This window comes from Lycium barbarum, chromosome 10 (genome assembly GCF_019175385.1).
Source record: "Lycium barbarum isolate Lr01 chromosome 10, ASM1917538v2, whole genome shotgun sequence".
Classification (NCBI taxonomy): domain Eukaryota; kingdom Viridiplantae; phylum Streptophyta; class Magnoliopsida; order Solanales; family Solanaceae; genus Lycium; species Lycium barbarum.
In genome coordinates, this window is record NC_083346.1 from 6,942,259 (window position 1) to 6,959,602 (window position 17,344).

The following is a 17,344-nucleotide window of genomic DNA, read 5'->3' on the forward strand; positions in this document are numbered from 1 at the left end:
TTCCAGTCCTTTATTGTCGTAATAAAGAAAAATATATGCTTTTATATTTATTTCGGCTTGCGATACGCAGAGACTTGCAAGTTTGGATAGGACTTGGTAAATCGTTTTCTTCAGATCCCTTAAGAGGTCTCAGAACCATGACCCCTGCGTACTTGTCTAACTTGTGTATCTATCAGTTTATACCTTTTAAAGTTTTGTATCCTTTGAGGCAATTTCAGTAAGACTGATATCTTCTTTTTCGTATCTGACCTTTCATATGCCTTTTCTTGAGCCGAGGGTCTCCCAGAAACAGCATCCTTACCTAAGGTAGGGGTAAGGTCTGCGTACACTCCACCCTCCCTAGACCTCACGTTGTGGGATTCAATGGGTATGTTGTTGTTGTTATCATCTTTTTCTTAGTTGTACCATAAGTGTTTTTCGAATCTATAGCAATTGAAGTACAAAATTTTGAAGAGGTGCGTCTAGTATAAGGTGAACGTTCTTTTAGTTTTGAACATATTATATGTTTGAAACTTGAGCGTATGTGTTAGAAGTTTAGCGTTGAAGCCAACATTTATCCGGGATTGTCAGAAGTTTGGCCTCGGGAAGTCAAACTTTGTCATACTTCAGGCACGAACTTTTGCAACTTCAATTTCATATGCTTGTCTTTGTTTCGGAACTAGATAACCTATAACAAAATTTTAGAAACTTCAGCTATGGCTTAAATAATGGTCTCAAAATGGGCTGCATATAGTGCACTTCTCCCATTTAAGAGTAGTGGGTTGGGCTGGCCTGAAAACTTAGCCGAACCAACTTAGACAGAGGAGATGCATAATCAGCTCATTAAGAACATCATTCTTAGGGCAAAGTGCACAAATAGCCCTTTTTAGGACAAGTATTCAAGTCTACAATTTGTTTTTTCAATTTTAGCTGCAACAGAGTCACGACCTTTGCTCTGAAATTTCAATCATTTTTTTGTGTGGATTTTTTTTTGAAAAAAAAAAAAAAAAAGAGGAATTGCGCAAGGTAGTACCGCAGGCAGAATTTTGAATGCAAAACTTTGCCTGAGGCCTAACTTTGCTACAAAACTCAAGCCTTGTGATTTTTATTTTTATTTTGATTGAGTTGGATTCGAACTCCAAACCTCATGATATTAGCTCGAAGGGCAAAAATTAAAAACCACCAATTTGAGGGACAAAAATTAAAGACGAGTGCCTTTGAAGGATAATCGAGCAAATGACCCAATTTCAATCGCAAGCCTGAAGTTACCATCTGGTCTTGAAGTTTGAATGACTAAAGCTAATACTTCAAAATTTTGAATGTTATAACTTCAAATGCAATTAAAAATCAGACCTTCGGGCAGAAGTTAGCACATGCTGACTCTTTCCGGATGAGTTTCGTGCTTGTAGCACCAACTGAAGATCAAATAGACTCTTGTCACTAGGTATATATCTAGATCTAATGATTCGTACACAGATATTGTTTATAACAGTTAGGCTATGTTAGATACATTAACTCCCAAGCCTTTTCTACCGAAGGGGAACTCAACCGCGATTCTTTGGTACTTCTCCTAACTATATTCTATAAAGCTAGACAGTTGAACAAAAGCAACAACTACACCTCAATCCCAACAAGTAGAGATTCGCTATGTGAATATTCGTTAGCCATTTCACTCCATTTAAGCTCATCTCGAAGCTAGGCAGTTGAGTATTTAGCATATTATGATGAGGGATAGAGGAAGGCGCCTAGCCTAGGCTTGGTTTTCTTTTCCTCAGATTTACAACAGCATTGCTATAACATCCATGATTTCATCTCAAAAGCTAGATACAAGCACTCTGCAGCTTCTATATGCAGCGATCTAACCACTGATTCAATCAGTTGTTTGTCCCTTTTTGCTTAGGCCGTGAAAGAATCTGTGTTTTCTCCTCTTTGTATGCCTCTTCGAGGCCCTCGAGATGACATAGGGAATGAATTGAACCTGCCAAACTTCTCCAGTTAGACAAAGAACAAATCAAGAATCAAATGACATCTTACAAGAGCCCAACATAAAACGGACTTCGAACTTCCAACTAATTAAGAGAGCCAATATTCAGAATGTCAAATTTAATGCTCTTTTGGAGGAAGATCCACATCTCCATTCTAGCTATTTGATACGATCTCGTACTACTTTTGAAGACAGAAAACGAAGACCCTTGAAGAATAGAATATATCAGGAATTACGAAGCCCAAATATAAAGTCAGTACGTTAAACAACAAAAGGCCAATTGCCACAATCAAAATACAGGACAAGAAATCACAATGGTCTGCTGGGCAAGCAAATAAAACCCTTGAAATTCAATATCTCCCTAACACAATGAGTAATCTAGTTCCTCTGTTAGGTTTAATACTGAACTGTAATTTTCAATAAAGAGTTCTTTCTTCAACTTGATCATTTAAGAATATTAACTGGAATTTATGATCAGACTAGTAATATATATATATATATTCCTTCTCACTGAGAATCCAGTGGCGCATCATTTGACACTCAGTAGATAATGGCCATGTCCCTCTACCCTTCTCCACTTAAATACGAGGCACTGATCTACAACAAGGTTCAAACCTTTGATGTGCGCCTACCACATACATCGCACGCTGCACTCTTACCACTAGACAAATCCTGGGGGCTGGGTGCAACAGACTACTAATATTTGGAAATTGCAAAAATGGATCTCCTGATGATCTAATTCATTCTGAGCTCCTAAGGATATTTTCCTAATCATGGAAGTGGTCACTCAGAGGGCTGTAGCTAACCCCAGTGGTCGGGTTATTTACTACTTCTGGAGATCATTATTGGTACTTTTCTTCAATCGAGAACAAACACCAACATACGGTAATGCAATTGCGATATGAATGTTAGCATTAAAGTAAAATACCTGCGCATTGTTCCTAATGCCGTAGTCCTGAAGTTTAGCGGTATCATCTAGTAACTTCTCATTGTGGAATAAAAGGCAAAAATTTGACCAGACATGCCTCCTGCATATCACCAGCAATACATGTTCAGGCTAATAAAAGGGGGAAGAAATAAAGGTAGCATTTTTACAAGTAGCTCAATACTAGTATCATCAGGCTACAGTTCAAGTGATCCATGCTTGACCCTTTTTAAGATCAAGGTAATTAATGTTAAAACTATAGTAATCTATACAGACTAAATGTTTAATTAAAGTTTTGGCTAGCAGATACTTGAATGTCAAGTGAGCTAAAGTGATGCAATGACAAATTCGTGTGCCAACAAATTCATTTTTTGAGCATGGAAATGAAAGTACTTGCACAATGCACTTACTCGAGCCAGGGTTTCTCAAAAGATCTATGTAATCAAATATTCTCCAATAAAGTAGAAAGCACCATCTAATCAATCAATCAATTGTAGTTTGTCAAATTTGTTGGGACTTATGTTACAACACACACATTGGCTGGCAGCCACTCAGCTTGATGAAAATGCTGGTCACTCACTTTTCAAGGTTATCCCAGAAGGACAGCCATGAATCCACGATAAATAGGTACCAGCAGGTCCAGCACCATATCATCATTCTGAGACTATCTTCAAATTTAGTTCCTCCTGACAGATTGCCAATTTAGCAAACTTCAACGTCTCCCTTAATCTTTTCCTGTTTCAACTTTTACACTCATCTTTTTGATTCTGAGAACCAAAACGTATTTATCCTCTTACAGTATGTGCCAACAATTATATTTTGGCTTTGAGTTTCAAAATTCCACTTTCATTCCCGTAACGAAGAGTTAGAAATCTCACATATCCAAAAGAAGGCTATGATGAAAGGAAAGCATGAGCCAACTCTAAGAGCACAAAGTCACAATAGCCCTATAACATTTCAAGCAACGTACCAAGAAATGTGCCGATGGCCCATCTTAGATTGCTCGGTGTCATCAATCCTTTTCCGAACAGCTTGTTTCAAGTCTTTAACTGTTGCAGAATTCATCACTGTCACATCTTCATTGAAAAGGAAGAAAATTAATGCTTGTAATTGCTTATTCTTGTTCAATACAACCAGGAAAAAAGTTTGCAGCTACGAACAGTGAGATGTAAGTACCAAAGGAGCTGCCATCCAATTTGAGGATAGAGATACGCATGGCACTCCCAAGTTCCAAGCTGATAAGGGTGTCCACATCTGTCAGAGTTGGTTTTTTTGGTACATCAGCAAGCACAGGATCGTTGAGGAGAGCAACCAGTGTTGAATGGAGTCGTGCCTTCTTCATGTCGCTGTTGTATTCCACTGAAATGTTGGCTTCCTCCTTTCTTCCCTCTGCTGGTAAAGATATCTTTAAATCAGCCAATACCCTATAAGAATCAATAGGCATACACACACAGCCAGTAAACCTAGATAATGCAAGTCTATCAAGAAACTTCTATAAGCAACTTTAGGAGCTAAGAGAAAGCAGAAATAGTCCATACACCTAACATAGGCTGAGTATTTTTGTCATATGGCTCGGATTATGCCAATGCAAGTACAGAGAAACCATTTGGTTCTGTGCATGCACACGTATGTTCGTGTGGAAGAGACAGGTGTTACTTCATATTTATATATTGAAGAGAAAAAAAAGAATTTTTTCATGCGAATTCATTTCATGATGAACCAAGGAAGCTTAATAATCCATCTCGGGCACCTCTGAACAAAAAAAGAAGAAAAGAAACAAAACAGAAAGAATTATTGACTTTGGTTCAAACTTCGGTTAAGCAAGCTATTAACCAAGCAGGTATGTGCGGCCAAACATAGATTGCTCACTAAAACTGCATCTTATTACATCTTTTCTTCATCAAAATTGATTTCCTTTCTTATAGTTGGAACTTGTTAAGAACATAAAAGAAAGTACAGTATGATGATCTAAAGAAGTGATGGGGCAAGGCCATAACGAAAGCCCTTATTTCTTAGCAAAATCAGTCTGATCATTAGAACAAACATAAACCTATGAGGCAATACCCAAAACATAAAATCTATTTTCAAAATGGATCTACCTGATCTTAGGGCCCAGTATTTGAGAAATCAAGCATTTCAGAATGTTTCTGTGAAGTGAATAGTAATTTCTAATTATTTGTCAATGATAGATTCTTGGACTTTGCATGATTTTGCAAGTCGGTTTCTTCTTCCCAGCCCTCCAAAAGAAATGAATAAATAAATAATAAATATATAGTGTGTGTGTGTGTGTCTGTGTGCATAAATATATAATGTGTATATAGACACCACGTAATTTTATTATTTAAGAAAGAGACTGTACTGGAGGATAACAGAGGAGACCCTGAAGAAAGCTATATGTTTAACCTCAATGTTTAAGGACAATGCGTATCAGAATCTGGGACTAAAAGAGAGAAGATTTCTTTGGGATATGAAGCTAAAAAGAAACGCAGTTACTACCTTTGACTTGTTTTGATTCTGTAGTAAGATCTCCGGAAATCTCTAGCAATGCCATTTGCTGCATAACAGTGAAGCTACTTAGTAGATGAAGTTTATGGACAATGTAGGGCATATAATCCACTTCGCAAAATCCAAATTTTCAATAGCTGAAATGGAAAAGCAAATCAAACTGTGCTGCAACTTTCTAGGCCCAACTGAAGGGTAATTTTTTAAATTAAAAATAGCACCATAACAATGGCAAAATCAGTACACCTCCTCTTTAGCTTCCAGGTCCTTTTCATCAGCTTTCGTTTTAGCCATGCTAACATCTCTGTCCTTCCTGCTCAGGCAAGTAATGATTGATTTAAAATATAGGTAAAGGTAAGTCATATATGCTGATCAAGAAGGACTAGTGATTGCACATTCAAAAGGCAGAAGTAGCCATTCTCACACACACTGAATAAGTGTGAAAGCAATTGATGATGTCACTCACGCATCCAGAAAACAGTAAGCAGTCTCCAGAGATGTCACCACTTATGGTTATGGACATCACATAGAAAGATAAAACCTGACTATTTGCTGAGTCAGTAGCATGTTCCTTTTCTTATTTGAAGGACAGGTACTCCTTTATTTGTTATAAAATTATGATACGGTAGAGGATCAGCAATAACGGAAGAATCTATGCATTAGGAATAGTAACAACAGATACTCGACAAATACACTTCCTTGAGACAATTACTGCAATGGAGTAGTTACAAGTTTTCTTCGCCTTCTTCTCATGTTAAAAAGAATAGGTGGTTATTCGATAAAAGGCAAATATCTGAAAGAAGATGGAAAAGCAACCTATCATAAGATTCGGCAGTCAATGAAATTAAGGTACTGCTTTCAGCTATTGGAGGGTGAGAGAAGCTATCCCTTCTTTTTTATTTTTGATTTGAAGATAAGCAATTTGGTCAATCAGTGTTTTGATTTCATCATTCAAGATTGTGAACAGTAAGAAGTGTAGAGAGAACTGAGAGCCTGACGCTGCAGCTCATGCAAAACAGGGCTTAACTTAAGGAGTTGATTCGGTGATGCTAAGAACAATTGAGAGATGCTAGGGAGTTTAGAAGAGGCGGAGAAGGAAAGCATTGGAAATAACTCTGTTGATGCTCATGTGGACAATAGGGAATAGAGGAACTGTAAACCGTTCGAAGGAGTTGAAAACACAATATTGTTGGACCTTTGGTATAAAGCTTGTATACGGGACTTCCCCATTTGTTAATAAAATACTTACGTTATAAAAAAAAAAATTGTTGGACCTTCTTTATCTGTCTGTATACTGTAGAAACACTCACGATCTTTTTGTTACCACTGATGATTGAGGTACTTTAGATGATCCATTTTTCATACATGACCTTCTACTTCTGTATAAACCTTGTTTATGAAAGTTCATACATGACCTTCTACTTCTGTATAAACCTTGTACATGAAATTTTCATCAAATCAATGAGATATTGATTTCATCACAAAAGATATCCCTTTCAGCTCTTTATTGCTCTTTACCTCACACCTTATCACCGCAACCAACACCCCAGAAAAGTACAAGGATACTTGAGAACAAAAAACCTTAACTTCATGCCATATTAGTATGGTCATGCTTCATTTATTCTTGACAAGAAGATTTCCTGATTCTCAGCCTGGCTATGTATAAAAATGGCAAGGAAGTTTATGACATGTACTGACAAGAAGAGTTAAAGAACCAAAGCTCCATCAGAAGCTTACCAGTTTTCGGAACCAGTTGAGTTGAAGACCTGAGAAGAAGATGGAATAGCAATTAGATTATTTTTTCCAGTGTGAGAGGACAAATATGCAAAATGCATTTGGAAGTAGAAAACTTTCCAGCTAAAATTGAAAGAAGAGTAAGCTAGGGATTCTGACATCGAGTTTTTACTTTCTTCTAGCACTCACACCAAACAACATTAGTTTCCTCTATTTGCTCGTTTTCAAGGTAGCAATTTCAAGGCAACACAAGCTCCAACATCCATCAATTCCTTCGTAATGCTAGTTACCTATTTGCAGATGTCATCCTCAGAGACCCTCTTCTTTTCGGGTGTGTGTCTGAGTCCAAGTTCAATTAGGTTGTCTTAAGAGATATAAATGGGATTTGCGCTGTTATCTTCTTTCAATGCTCTACTTAATTTTCTTAGTATTCTGTTTCTTATAATTTGCGACTTCCATTAAATTACTAAACACACAAATATTTAAATTCTCAAACTCCACGATTTGGCAACCTATGCCAGAATTTAGTTTAAGCAATCGTATACAACTCTTCTAGCCATGTACAATAGCATTATAGCAAACAGCAAGTCCAAAAAAGAAAGTGAAATACTCCAATGTAAAAAGGGTGTTCATAATAAAGCACCTCATTTTGCCTTTCTGTGTCAACATTAAAATTTGAACTGGATATTTGATGATCTGAAGCCGAATAGGAGTAATCATGTCTCGGCCTGGGGGACCTATGTTCAACTACATCTCTTCCTGACCTTCGTTTTCTTTTATCAGATGACAATTCTCTATCCAAATCCCTGTCTTTACGCCTATGCCTGTGCCTCTGTTGTGAGGGAGACCTGTCCCTACTATTGGAAGAGTTCACCTCATGATGCCCCATCAGAATCTCACAATTACACAACCAATGTATTTATCTGCTGCGAATCAAATACATCAGAAAAGGAAAAATTTGCCGAATATTAAACAAGTAGACAGATTTATCAGAGTATTGAAAGTTGAAACTTGCACATAAACAATCTGCTAAAAAGATTTCATCTTAGGGGGATTTTAGTAATGCCACAATATGGTAGGAATAAGCACTAATCTCAATCACCTCATAGGTTCGGCTGAACCCATTAGCTTTGGTACAAACCCTGCTTTTGTCTTAAAAATCTATAGAATATGTACAAATTATTACTCCCTCTGTCCCAACTTATGTAACACTCTTCGCTTTTCGAGAATCGAACAAAATTTTCTTCGACCGTGATCTATTCGTATGCCCTTTAAATATTTTAAATTGTTAATTATTGTGACTTATAGTGCTTTTTATATAGTTTCGTAAATTGTTTTGCAAAAAACTTAAAAGATTGCATATCCGAATTCACAATCAAAATAAAGAAGTTTGACTCTCAAAATCCAAACCGTGTCACATACATTGGGACGACGTCACGACGGGGGTAATGTAGAACCCATTAACTTAAAAGAACTAGAATCCCGAAACCCATATGCTTCAAATTCTGGCTCTGTCTCTATCAACAATCAGGTAATGAATAACAATAAGAGAATTATAATTATGCTTATTGGCTTGATGAAAATTTTCTGTAGTTCAGGGTGGTTCAGTATGGAGGAAAACATTTTCTGGAAAATGTTCTTCAATTCTTTCATGTTCGGTTAGTCAAAAATTTTGGAAAACATTTTCTCTAGGAAAATAAGTTCCTTAAAAATGAGAAAAATAACTTCCCTAATGGAAGTAGCGAAACAAAGCCTCCCCACCCTCGAAGCACCTCATCTTCAACAACAAATCCTCACACCCCCACCACCCATTCCACCCCGACCCCCACCACCCCACCCACCACTCCCATTCCAGCCCAACCCCCACCACCCACATCCCCGCCCTCCACCCCAACTCCAAAACCAGCCATGGTTGTCTAAATTATATACAAATGCTTTTAGGATAATATTTTTGCTTTAGGTACCGAACACAAGATAATAAGTAAGAAACCTAGTTCTTTACCTGAAAAATATTTTTCAAGAAAACATTTTCCTTCGTTCCAAACACACACTGAAAATCATTGGCTTCTATAATTGGAGGAAGAGAAAATGGGAAAAGTAAAAGCAGCAATAGCAACAGTTATAAATCAGTGATTGCGCACATCAAATACACCAGCAAAAAAGCACAAAAAAGTAGCCAATTATTAAACAAAACTAAACAAATTTATCAGATTATCAAAGTTGAAACCTGCATATAAACTATTTGCTTAAACATTTGCTAATGAATGGATAGATATATATACTTACTGGCTTAATTAAAATTTTCTTGAATTAAAATTCACTGGCTTCGATAAACTCAGGAGAAGAAAACAGTTATGGTTGATTTATTAGGATGGTGTCGCTGTTCAAGTGTAAAATATTTTCCACAAAATGATTTATACTTTATAAAAAAATGTTTTTCAAAATTAACATAAGCTTTTTTTTTTTTTTTTTTTTTTTTTTTTTTTGTGGTTCATTTTTCAGAATTCATGGCAAACACACCCATGTTGGGTATTATTCAAAAGGCATAAACGACACTTAAAATTGACCTCAGCTGACAAGTATGTTTTTTAATTTTAGATGTACGCAAATAGATATCTCAACTTGTTTCCACTTAAATTATCTCTACTTTATCAGTTAGGCACTCTAACTTACAAAATGATCACCTAAATACCTCAACTTATATAAAGTACACCTCGAAAAATTATGTGTAACGTCACCATTTGTGTTTACAAGTTTAACTTTATATAAATTGAGTTGCCTACTTGTATACTCCTAAAGTTGGAGGGTATACTTACCAGTTGAGGCTAAGTTTGAGAGTCCGTTTATGTATTAACGGATTTTTAGTTTTAAAAGTGGCCGTACAAAAATTTTGAAATTAGTGCCTATGTGATGCCTTAAATTGTGAGAAAATTTACTGTAGTTTAACCAAATTGCTTCATAAATGTAAATTAACAAGTTGTCACTTAATTGTTGTTAGAAACTAAATTGAATCAATTATGACCTTAAAGTATGTGTTTATGTCCAAATACGTCCTTATCAGTCTCCTATTAAGTTTTATGCCAAATAAGAGTATTTTTGGACTAAACATTAAAGAAGGACAAGTTTGATAAGTTTTGCATACTTTAAGGGCATTTTTGGTAGGTATTTTTAGTGGTGGAGCTATAAATTATTTTGAGTCCTATATTGATGATGTAAAAATTATTTATACAATCATATTACTTAAAAGATTAGGCTATGATAAATGTTTAGTAGCGTATTATAGTAAGTTAAATTATAAAATATTTATTGTGTTGTTGGTGTATCATAACTTTATATTTTATTGCAGGACTAGCAAATTATGCATGTGCGATGCACGGGGCCCAACACGATTAATTTGGTTACTCACTTTAGTTAGTCTATATGGTTTGTATATTTTGCAAATAATACTGCGGTTCTCCTTATTGAGTCTCTATATTTTTTTTTCTTTTCCTCTTATTTTTCCCCTTAATTTCTCAATTGTTGGTAAAATTTATCTTATTTTGGTTATGTGCGCCTCTTTTTATATTTAGTAAGTTGACAATTCAAATATCCTACATGTCAAGTTTATAATCACAAAATTCAAAGGATATTTTATTATATTATACACATTTTTAATTTAGAACCACAAGATTCAAGAGTTTATCTTTATTTCTTAAACTCCGTGTCTAGTCAAATGTAGATACTTAAATTGAGACAGAGGAGTATATGACAAATGAAGGAAATGAAAAGACAATTGAGACACTGCGGACAACACGTGCGGACTTAAAAAGTAAACATGGAGACTTAAAAAGTAAACACACAAGATGTAGTATTAATGTTAAACTTCTAAAATGTACACATGTTAGTCTTGGCCTTGAGTACAATTTCAGTTGATTTTTATACAACTTATTGTTGTTGTGTTCGTCCACCTTGGGCATTTGTTGTTAAATAAAAAAAATTATCTTATTTTGGTTATGTCCGCTTGTTTTTATATTTAGTAAGTTGACAATTTAAATATCCTACATGTCAAGTTTATAATCGCAAGATTCAAAAGATATTTTATTATGTTATACACATTTTTAATTTAGAACCACAAGATTTGAAAGTCTATCTTTATTACTTAAACTCCGTGTCTAGCCAAACGTAGACACTTTAATTGAGACAGAGGGAGTATATGCCAAATGAAGGAAATGAAAGGACAATTAAGACACTGCGGATCCGTGGGGACATAAAAAGTAAACACATAAGAGGTAAAATTAATGTTCACCTTCTGAAATGTACTCATGTTAGTTCTTGTTTAGAGTACAATTTCAGTTGCTTTTTGTACAACTTATTATTGTTGTGTTCATCCAACTTGAGCCTTTATATATAATAAAGAAAAATATAGAATAGAAAAATAGATAAATTTTTAGTAATGTAGCCAAGTAATATGGGACGAAGGGAGCACTTTATTTATTAATTCTTGAAGAATGTGAAAAGTCGAGTATAGTAATGTGGCCAAGTAATATGAGACGAAAGGAATACTTTATTTATTAATTAATTCTTAAAGAATGTGAAAAGTCAAGTATAGTAATGTGGCCAAGTAATATGGGACGAAGGGAGTACTTTATTTATTAATTCTTAAAGAACGTGAATAGTAAGTAATGTGGTCAAGTAATATGAGAAGGAGGGAGTACTTCATTTATTAATTCTTAAAGACCGTGAAAAGTCTAAAGTGAACATGTAATAGTGCATGGAGGAAATAAATATGTGTCGGAGAATTAAAATTGAGGTGCATACATGTATACATGAGAAGAAAATAAATATTCAGCAAGAACGCAGTCAAAAGTGAACAAGTAAAAGTGTACAGAGAAAATAAATATGTGTTGAAGAATTAGAATTGAAGTGCATACGTCTATACATGAGAAGAGAACAAATATTCAATACTATAATATATGTCTATGTGAGATTTATTAATTCTTAAAAAATGTAAAAAGTCAAAAATAAATAAGTAAAAGTGCACGGAGGAAATAAATAAGTGTATATGTCACGACCCAACCCCGTGGGCCGCGACTGGTGTTCTAACTGGGCACCTATACGTACCTGCCTGACAGAGCTGGCGTACCACCCAACTAATCAAGATTTGACATACACAGATTCATACTGATATAGAATGCATTGCACCAATATATATATATGCATAAATTTGTACATAAGCCGCTAAGGCCATCATAGTAAGCAGGGTCACTTAAGTCGCAATCTCACACGTACCTACCAGAACAGTGACAACCCACAAACATGTCTACAGGCCTCTAACAGACATAACGGAATCATATGACGGGACAGGGCCCCGCCGTACCCCAAATGACCATATGTACCGAAGATGAAAACAACAGAAGATATATATACCAAAATATAAGCTCCGGATCAACAGGAGCACTCCCAAGTAGCGGAACAGGTGTCCTAAGCTGGTGGCGTATCAAAAGGAGCGTCTGTACCTGCGGGCATGTAGCGCAGCCCCCGAAGAACAGGGGGTCAGTACGGAAAATGTACCGAGTATGTAAAGCGGAAATGTAACAAATAAAATCATAGTCAAGAACAGGAGTACAGAATTATAACTGTCAAAACCACAGTCAGAGCCGGAGGTACAAAGATATAGGTAGCAGAATCATACTCGGAGTCGAAGATCCAGAAATAAAACAGACAGAGCTATAGTTAGAGTCCGAAGTACAAAAGGTGAGTACCTTATCCGAGACCTCAGAAAAGTAATGTCAAAGCATAGATGATGCATGCCAAATCATATAACATCATATAAACACATATAACGTGTCCCGACCCTCTGATAAGGGACTCGGTGGATGAAATCATGTATAACAAAATCATATACCATATATGCAAATAGCGTGTCCCGACCCTTTGTTAAGGGACTCAGTGGTGAAATCATGCATGTCAGAATCATGTACTGTGTATACATAACGTGTCCCGGCCCTCTACTGCGGGTCTCGGTGAATAATCATCATGTGCCATCCTGGCCGCCATCCCCATATCATCATATCATAAACATATATAAATAACGTGTCCCGGCCCGCAAGTACGAGGGACTCGGTGAGTAATGCAGAGGAGTGCGCACGAGATCATGTCCTGGCCCGGGCTCAGTGAAAAGACATACTATAACTTGCACGAACAGAGTAGTGCAGAAACATATGCATATAAATCCAGACTCGATAGACAAACCGAACAATATGTCATAGGACGTACCTTTCGTAGGTTGTGACGGATTATGTCAAACAGGATTTCTGAGCTTGTTCATGCATAACCAATATATCATGAGGTTCAACGGAGTAGTCAGGATGATCGTTCTTTAACAAATAGAACAACTCAAATGACAAATCGTTTCAAGGAAACCGGACGTCGATCATAATGTACATACATGCTCTTTTTGGGGATGGCACGATTGTTTATATCAGTTCATGTTGCTAGGATCATAACACATATCAAAAACATATTATAGACTAATCACATTCATCATTCGGCAAATGGAGTACTGATCAGAAATTTCCTTTAGGAACCGGGTAGTAATAAGTCCAACAAGGCCATAATAAGAGGTCTCGGAATCTGTGGGCCCACCTCGGGTCAATCGAGGTGGTGAAGTCAAATTACGGATCATAGACCTTATGGAGTCATTCATGTGAGTTTTGGGACAATCCGACCCCATTTATGCAGGTTACATACATATAACCCACTTTGACAACAATTTACAAGGAACTAATTCAATCTTATTGAATGGAATGGAACAAATTTAAATCTCGAGTTTCTAGGAACAGGGTCGAATCTAAGGCTCGCGTCCGAGCCTATTATGCTTAGAACATGCCTAAGAATGAAGGGAAAGACTTTACATACCTTAGTCGTGCCTTACGCTCGTCCAATCTCAATTCCCGTTTCGTCCAAAACTGCAAATGGTCACATTTACCAGTTACTATTCATGAGACTTAAAATTTCAATCTTAACCAATGCTTGCCTACCGAAATTTCGGCAGCACTTCCCCTATAAATGCGACACCCCGAGAATACAACTCGGCTCAGAATAGCAACAACCAACCCAACAACAATACCAACAACAACTACAAAACACAATATAGACTAATTAGTCCTCCTTCCAACATAGTACAATAACTCTCATTTCGAACTTCGCATTTCCAACTCCATCTCAATATTTTCACCTTCATTATTAATCAAGGTCATTACAATACCATTCGGAAGTATATCACAACATTTCTACAATATATACACAAGATATACACAAGATATACAAAACATGCAAACTTTCCATCAAAGCCATAATTTATCCAATTCTCCTAATCTTTAACATACAAGTTCATAACACATTTCCATCTTCCAAGTTCATCAACATTAATCATAATTTGCACCTTAACCACTTCATTTTCTTAATTTCATAAGATCATACTAAAACGACATACTTTCCGACAACAACTTAACAACAAATTCTTCATGTTAGCTTAACCCATTATTCTTCCATCTACTTCACAAAGCCATAACAACACAATTAACATATCAAACAAAATCAATTCACTTTCATCTCAACTCCATACCACACGGCCAACACCTACTTTCTCCAAGTTCCATTAAATTCATTCAACTTTCATTTCCAATGTGAATTACACCATATCCACAACTAGAATACAACATAAAAATTCAACTCATATTATCTATACATTGACACACACTCACGGCCAACACATATTCACACACATAACATACAAGTTTCATACTCTTTACTCAATTCCACACTCTACAACATGCATACACCTTCCATAACATGATAAAGACATGAAATTCTTACCTTCTTACCAAAATTCCCACTTGCCACTAGAGTTGTCCTCTTGCCAAGATAATTGTACCAAGTTGGAGAGGGTCTTACACTTGTTAAAAATTCAAGAAAATTATACTTCTTGCATCAAGGTTGAGGCTTGGAAAAAAAATTTCTTTTTTTTTCATGAAGGGGGGCCGAAACCCCTATAGCTCTTGCCCTCCTTTTTTTTTTTTTTTTTTTTTTGTGTGTGTTCTTGAAAGTTCTTCCAAATGAAGACTTTGACCCCTTACCCATATTTATCTCATGAATTTAATGATTCATGGGCTTGGGTCTTTTTGTTGGGCCATGGCCGGTTGGGCCTCCTAAATTGGCCTAAGTTTTCTTGTAATTCTTTGAGCCCAATTCCATAGAAATCTTATTATTTTTTTTATTTTTTTGTAATTCCCGAAACTAATTTCCGAAATCCCAATTTTTGCCCTTGGCCTTCCTTCGAATTCCCGCACCAATATTTTTCATGAGTAACGCACACATGTTGGCTAGAACCAAAATATGGCCTCATTTCTTACAAGCCAAATTTATTTCGAATTTTTCCGAATATACAAAAATGCCGGATGTAACAGTATATGTGTATACATGAGAAGAGAATAAATATTAAGTACTATGACATATGTCCACGTGGGATTAAAAAGTAGTTGGTTAAAGTGTACAAGTTATATACTCCCTCCGTTTCAATTTATGTGAACGGATTTGACTAGGCACGACATTTAAGAAAGAGTGAAGACTTTTGAAACTTGTGGTTCAAAATAAGTCTTGAATATTTGTGTGGCTGTAAATCACTTCATAAAGTGAATTTGTTTCCAAATTAGGAAAGAGGTCATTCATTTTGGCAAGGACTAAAAAGGAAATAGGTTCACATAAATTGAAACAGAGGGAGTAGCTTTTAGTATAAGCATTCATTGCATGTACAATTTATAAAGCTTTTGGTACAAAATTTCAAAGTTGTGTTAGTCCTCCTACCACACTTAATATGGGACGAAGAGAGTACTTCATTTATTAATTCTTAAAGAGAATGTGAAAAGTCAAAAGTGAATAAGTAAAAATGCACGAAAAAAATAAATAAGTGTATATGTGTATACATGATAAGAGTATTCCGGTATATGTCTTTTGGTACAAAATTTCAAAGTTGTGTTAGTCATCTCACCACACTATATATAATAGAATAGAAATATAAATTATTAAGAAGGGGAACACGTCAGGGGCGGATGTACTCCTAGCCTAGGGTGTTCACCCGAACACCCTGGACAAAAAATTACAGTGTATATTTAGGATAATTTTTTTGTGTTCATGTACATATATTAATTTTTGAACACTCTGAACAAATGTAAAAGGCTAGCTCAAGTAGTTCAGTTATTTTCCGAACACCGTAAGTGGAAATCCTGAATCACCACTGGAACACGTGTTGCAGAAGGAGGGACATTGAAGTACACTTCTTAACAGGAGAAGAGCAAACAAATGAAATCACTAATGAGATAAGCCCAACTGCCCAAGTATGATAGGGAAAAAGATGGGCCAAGTGGACAGTACAATTTGTACTGCTTCTGGTGCAATTGCTTAAAGTGGTGTTCGTACCCCCAAGTCCCTTTTCTATATAGTAAAAAAAAAAAAAAAAAAAAAAAAAAAAAATAATAATAATAAATATATATATATAATATATATAATATATATATACTATATATATATAAATAGAATTATATATATATATATATATATATATATATATATATAAATATAAAATAAAATAGTAGTAACGTAAAGTAAAGTAAAATAGTAATAAAGTAATAATATACATCAATGCTGTGAAATCAGGTTGTCGCTTCCACATTATCTTGGCAATATTCACTTCTTTATCATTAGGAAGTACTCCCTCCGTCCCATAATAAGTGTCACTTTAGTTAAATTTTTTTATTTCATAATAAGTGTCATCTTAGGAAATCAATGCATATATTGACAAGTTTTTCCTACTTTGCCCTTAGACAAAAACTGACAAATTTATGTATTTAAGACAAAAAACACATAAAAACTTGGTATTGTTGGATTCTCAATGTTAAAAGGCTTACTTTTTATGCATGCTCTAATCAAAAGGGAAAAATAATTTATTTTTATTATAAAGGGGTAGTTTAATAAACTTTACATTGCATTATTGGTTTGTTAATATGCGTATTTTTGGCTAAGGTGACACTTATTATGAGATGGAAAGAGTATTTAATAAAGCACATAAAACAACCCTTTTTTTGGGAATTCAAAAAACAAAAAAAAAAAAAAAACCTGGACTGTAGAATAAGAGAGGTCACTATATTTTTGACATGTTTAGTAGGGCGATAGCTGGGAAAAGA

The 17,344-nt window shown here is 35.5% G+C and overlaps 1 protein-coding gene across 7 annotated transcripts; it reads right to left on the reverse strand.

Annotated features, from left to right (window-relative positions):
• Positions 1-1,395: 1,395 nt before the first annotated feature.
• Positions 1,396-9,579, reverse strand: LOC132614136 (U11/U12 small nuclear ribonucleoprotein 25 kDa protein). 7 transcript variants are annotated; one of them, XM_060328507.1, is made up of 9 exons: positions 9,411-9,579; positions 7,768-8,050; positions 7,128-7,156; positions 5,637-5,703; positions 5,385-5,442; positions 4,065-4,277; positions 3,859-3,964; positions 2,892-2,991; positions 1,396-1,957 (listed from the first exon to the last, which is right to left on the reverse strand). In XM_060328507.1, exons 2-9 carry the CDS (start codon positions 8,011-8,013, stop codon positions 1,850-1,852), a joined length of 927 nt encoding a protein of 308 aa, XP_060184490.1. In that variant the 5' UTR covers positions 8,014-8,050; positions 9,411-9,579; the 3' UTR covers positions 1,396-1,849. The 7 variants fall into 7 exon arrangements, with proteins under 7 accessions (XP_060184490.1, XP_060184486.1, XP_060184487.1 ...); XM_060328503.1 differs by having other exon boundaries at positions 4,065-4,280; positions 9,411-9,573; XM_060328504.1 differs by having other exon boundaries at positions 4,065-4,280; positions 7,768-8,047; positions 9,411-9,572.
• Between the last annotated feature and the right edge of the window lie 7,765 nt (positions 9,580-17,344).

Coding starts and splice junctions, on each gene's coding strand:
- LOC132614136 (XM_060328503.1), bottom strand. CDS start 8,013: ATGGGGCATCATGAGGTGAACTCTTCCAATAGTAGGGACAGGTCTCCC. Junction 3,965..4,064: donor ATTGGATGGCAGCTCCTTTG/GTACTTACATCT, acceptor TTTTCAATGAAG/ATGTGACAGTGATGAATTCT. Junction 1,958..2,891: donor GCATTAGGAACAATGCGCAG/GTATTTTACTTT, acceptor GAAGTTTGGCAG/GTTCAATTCATTCCCTATGT.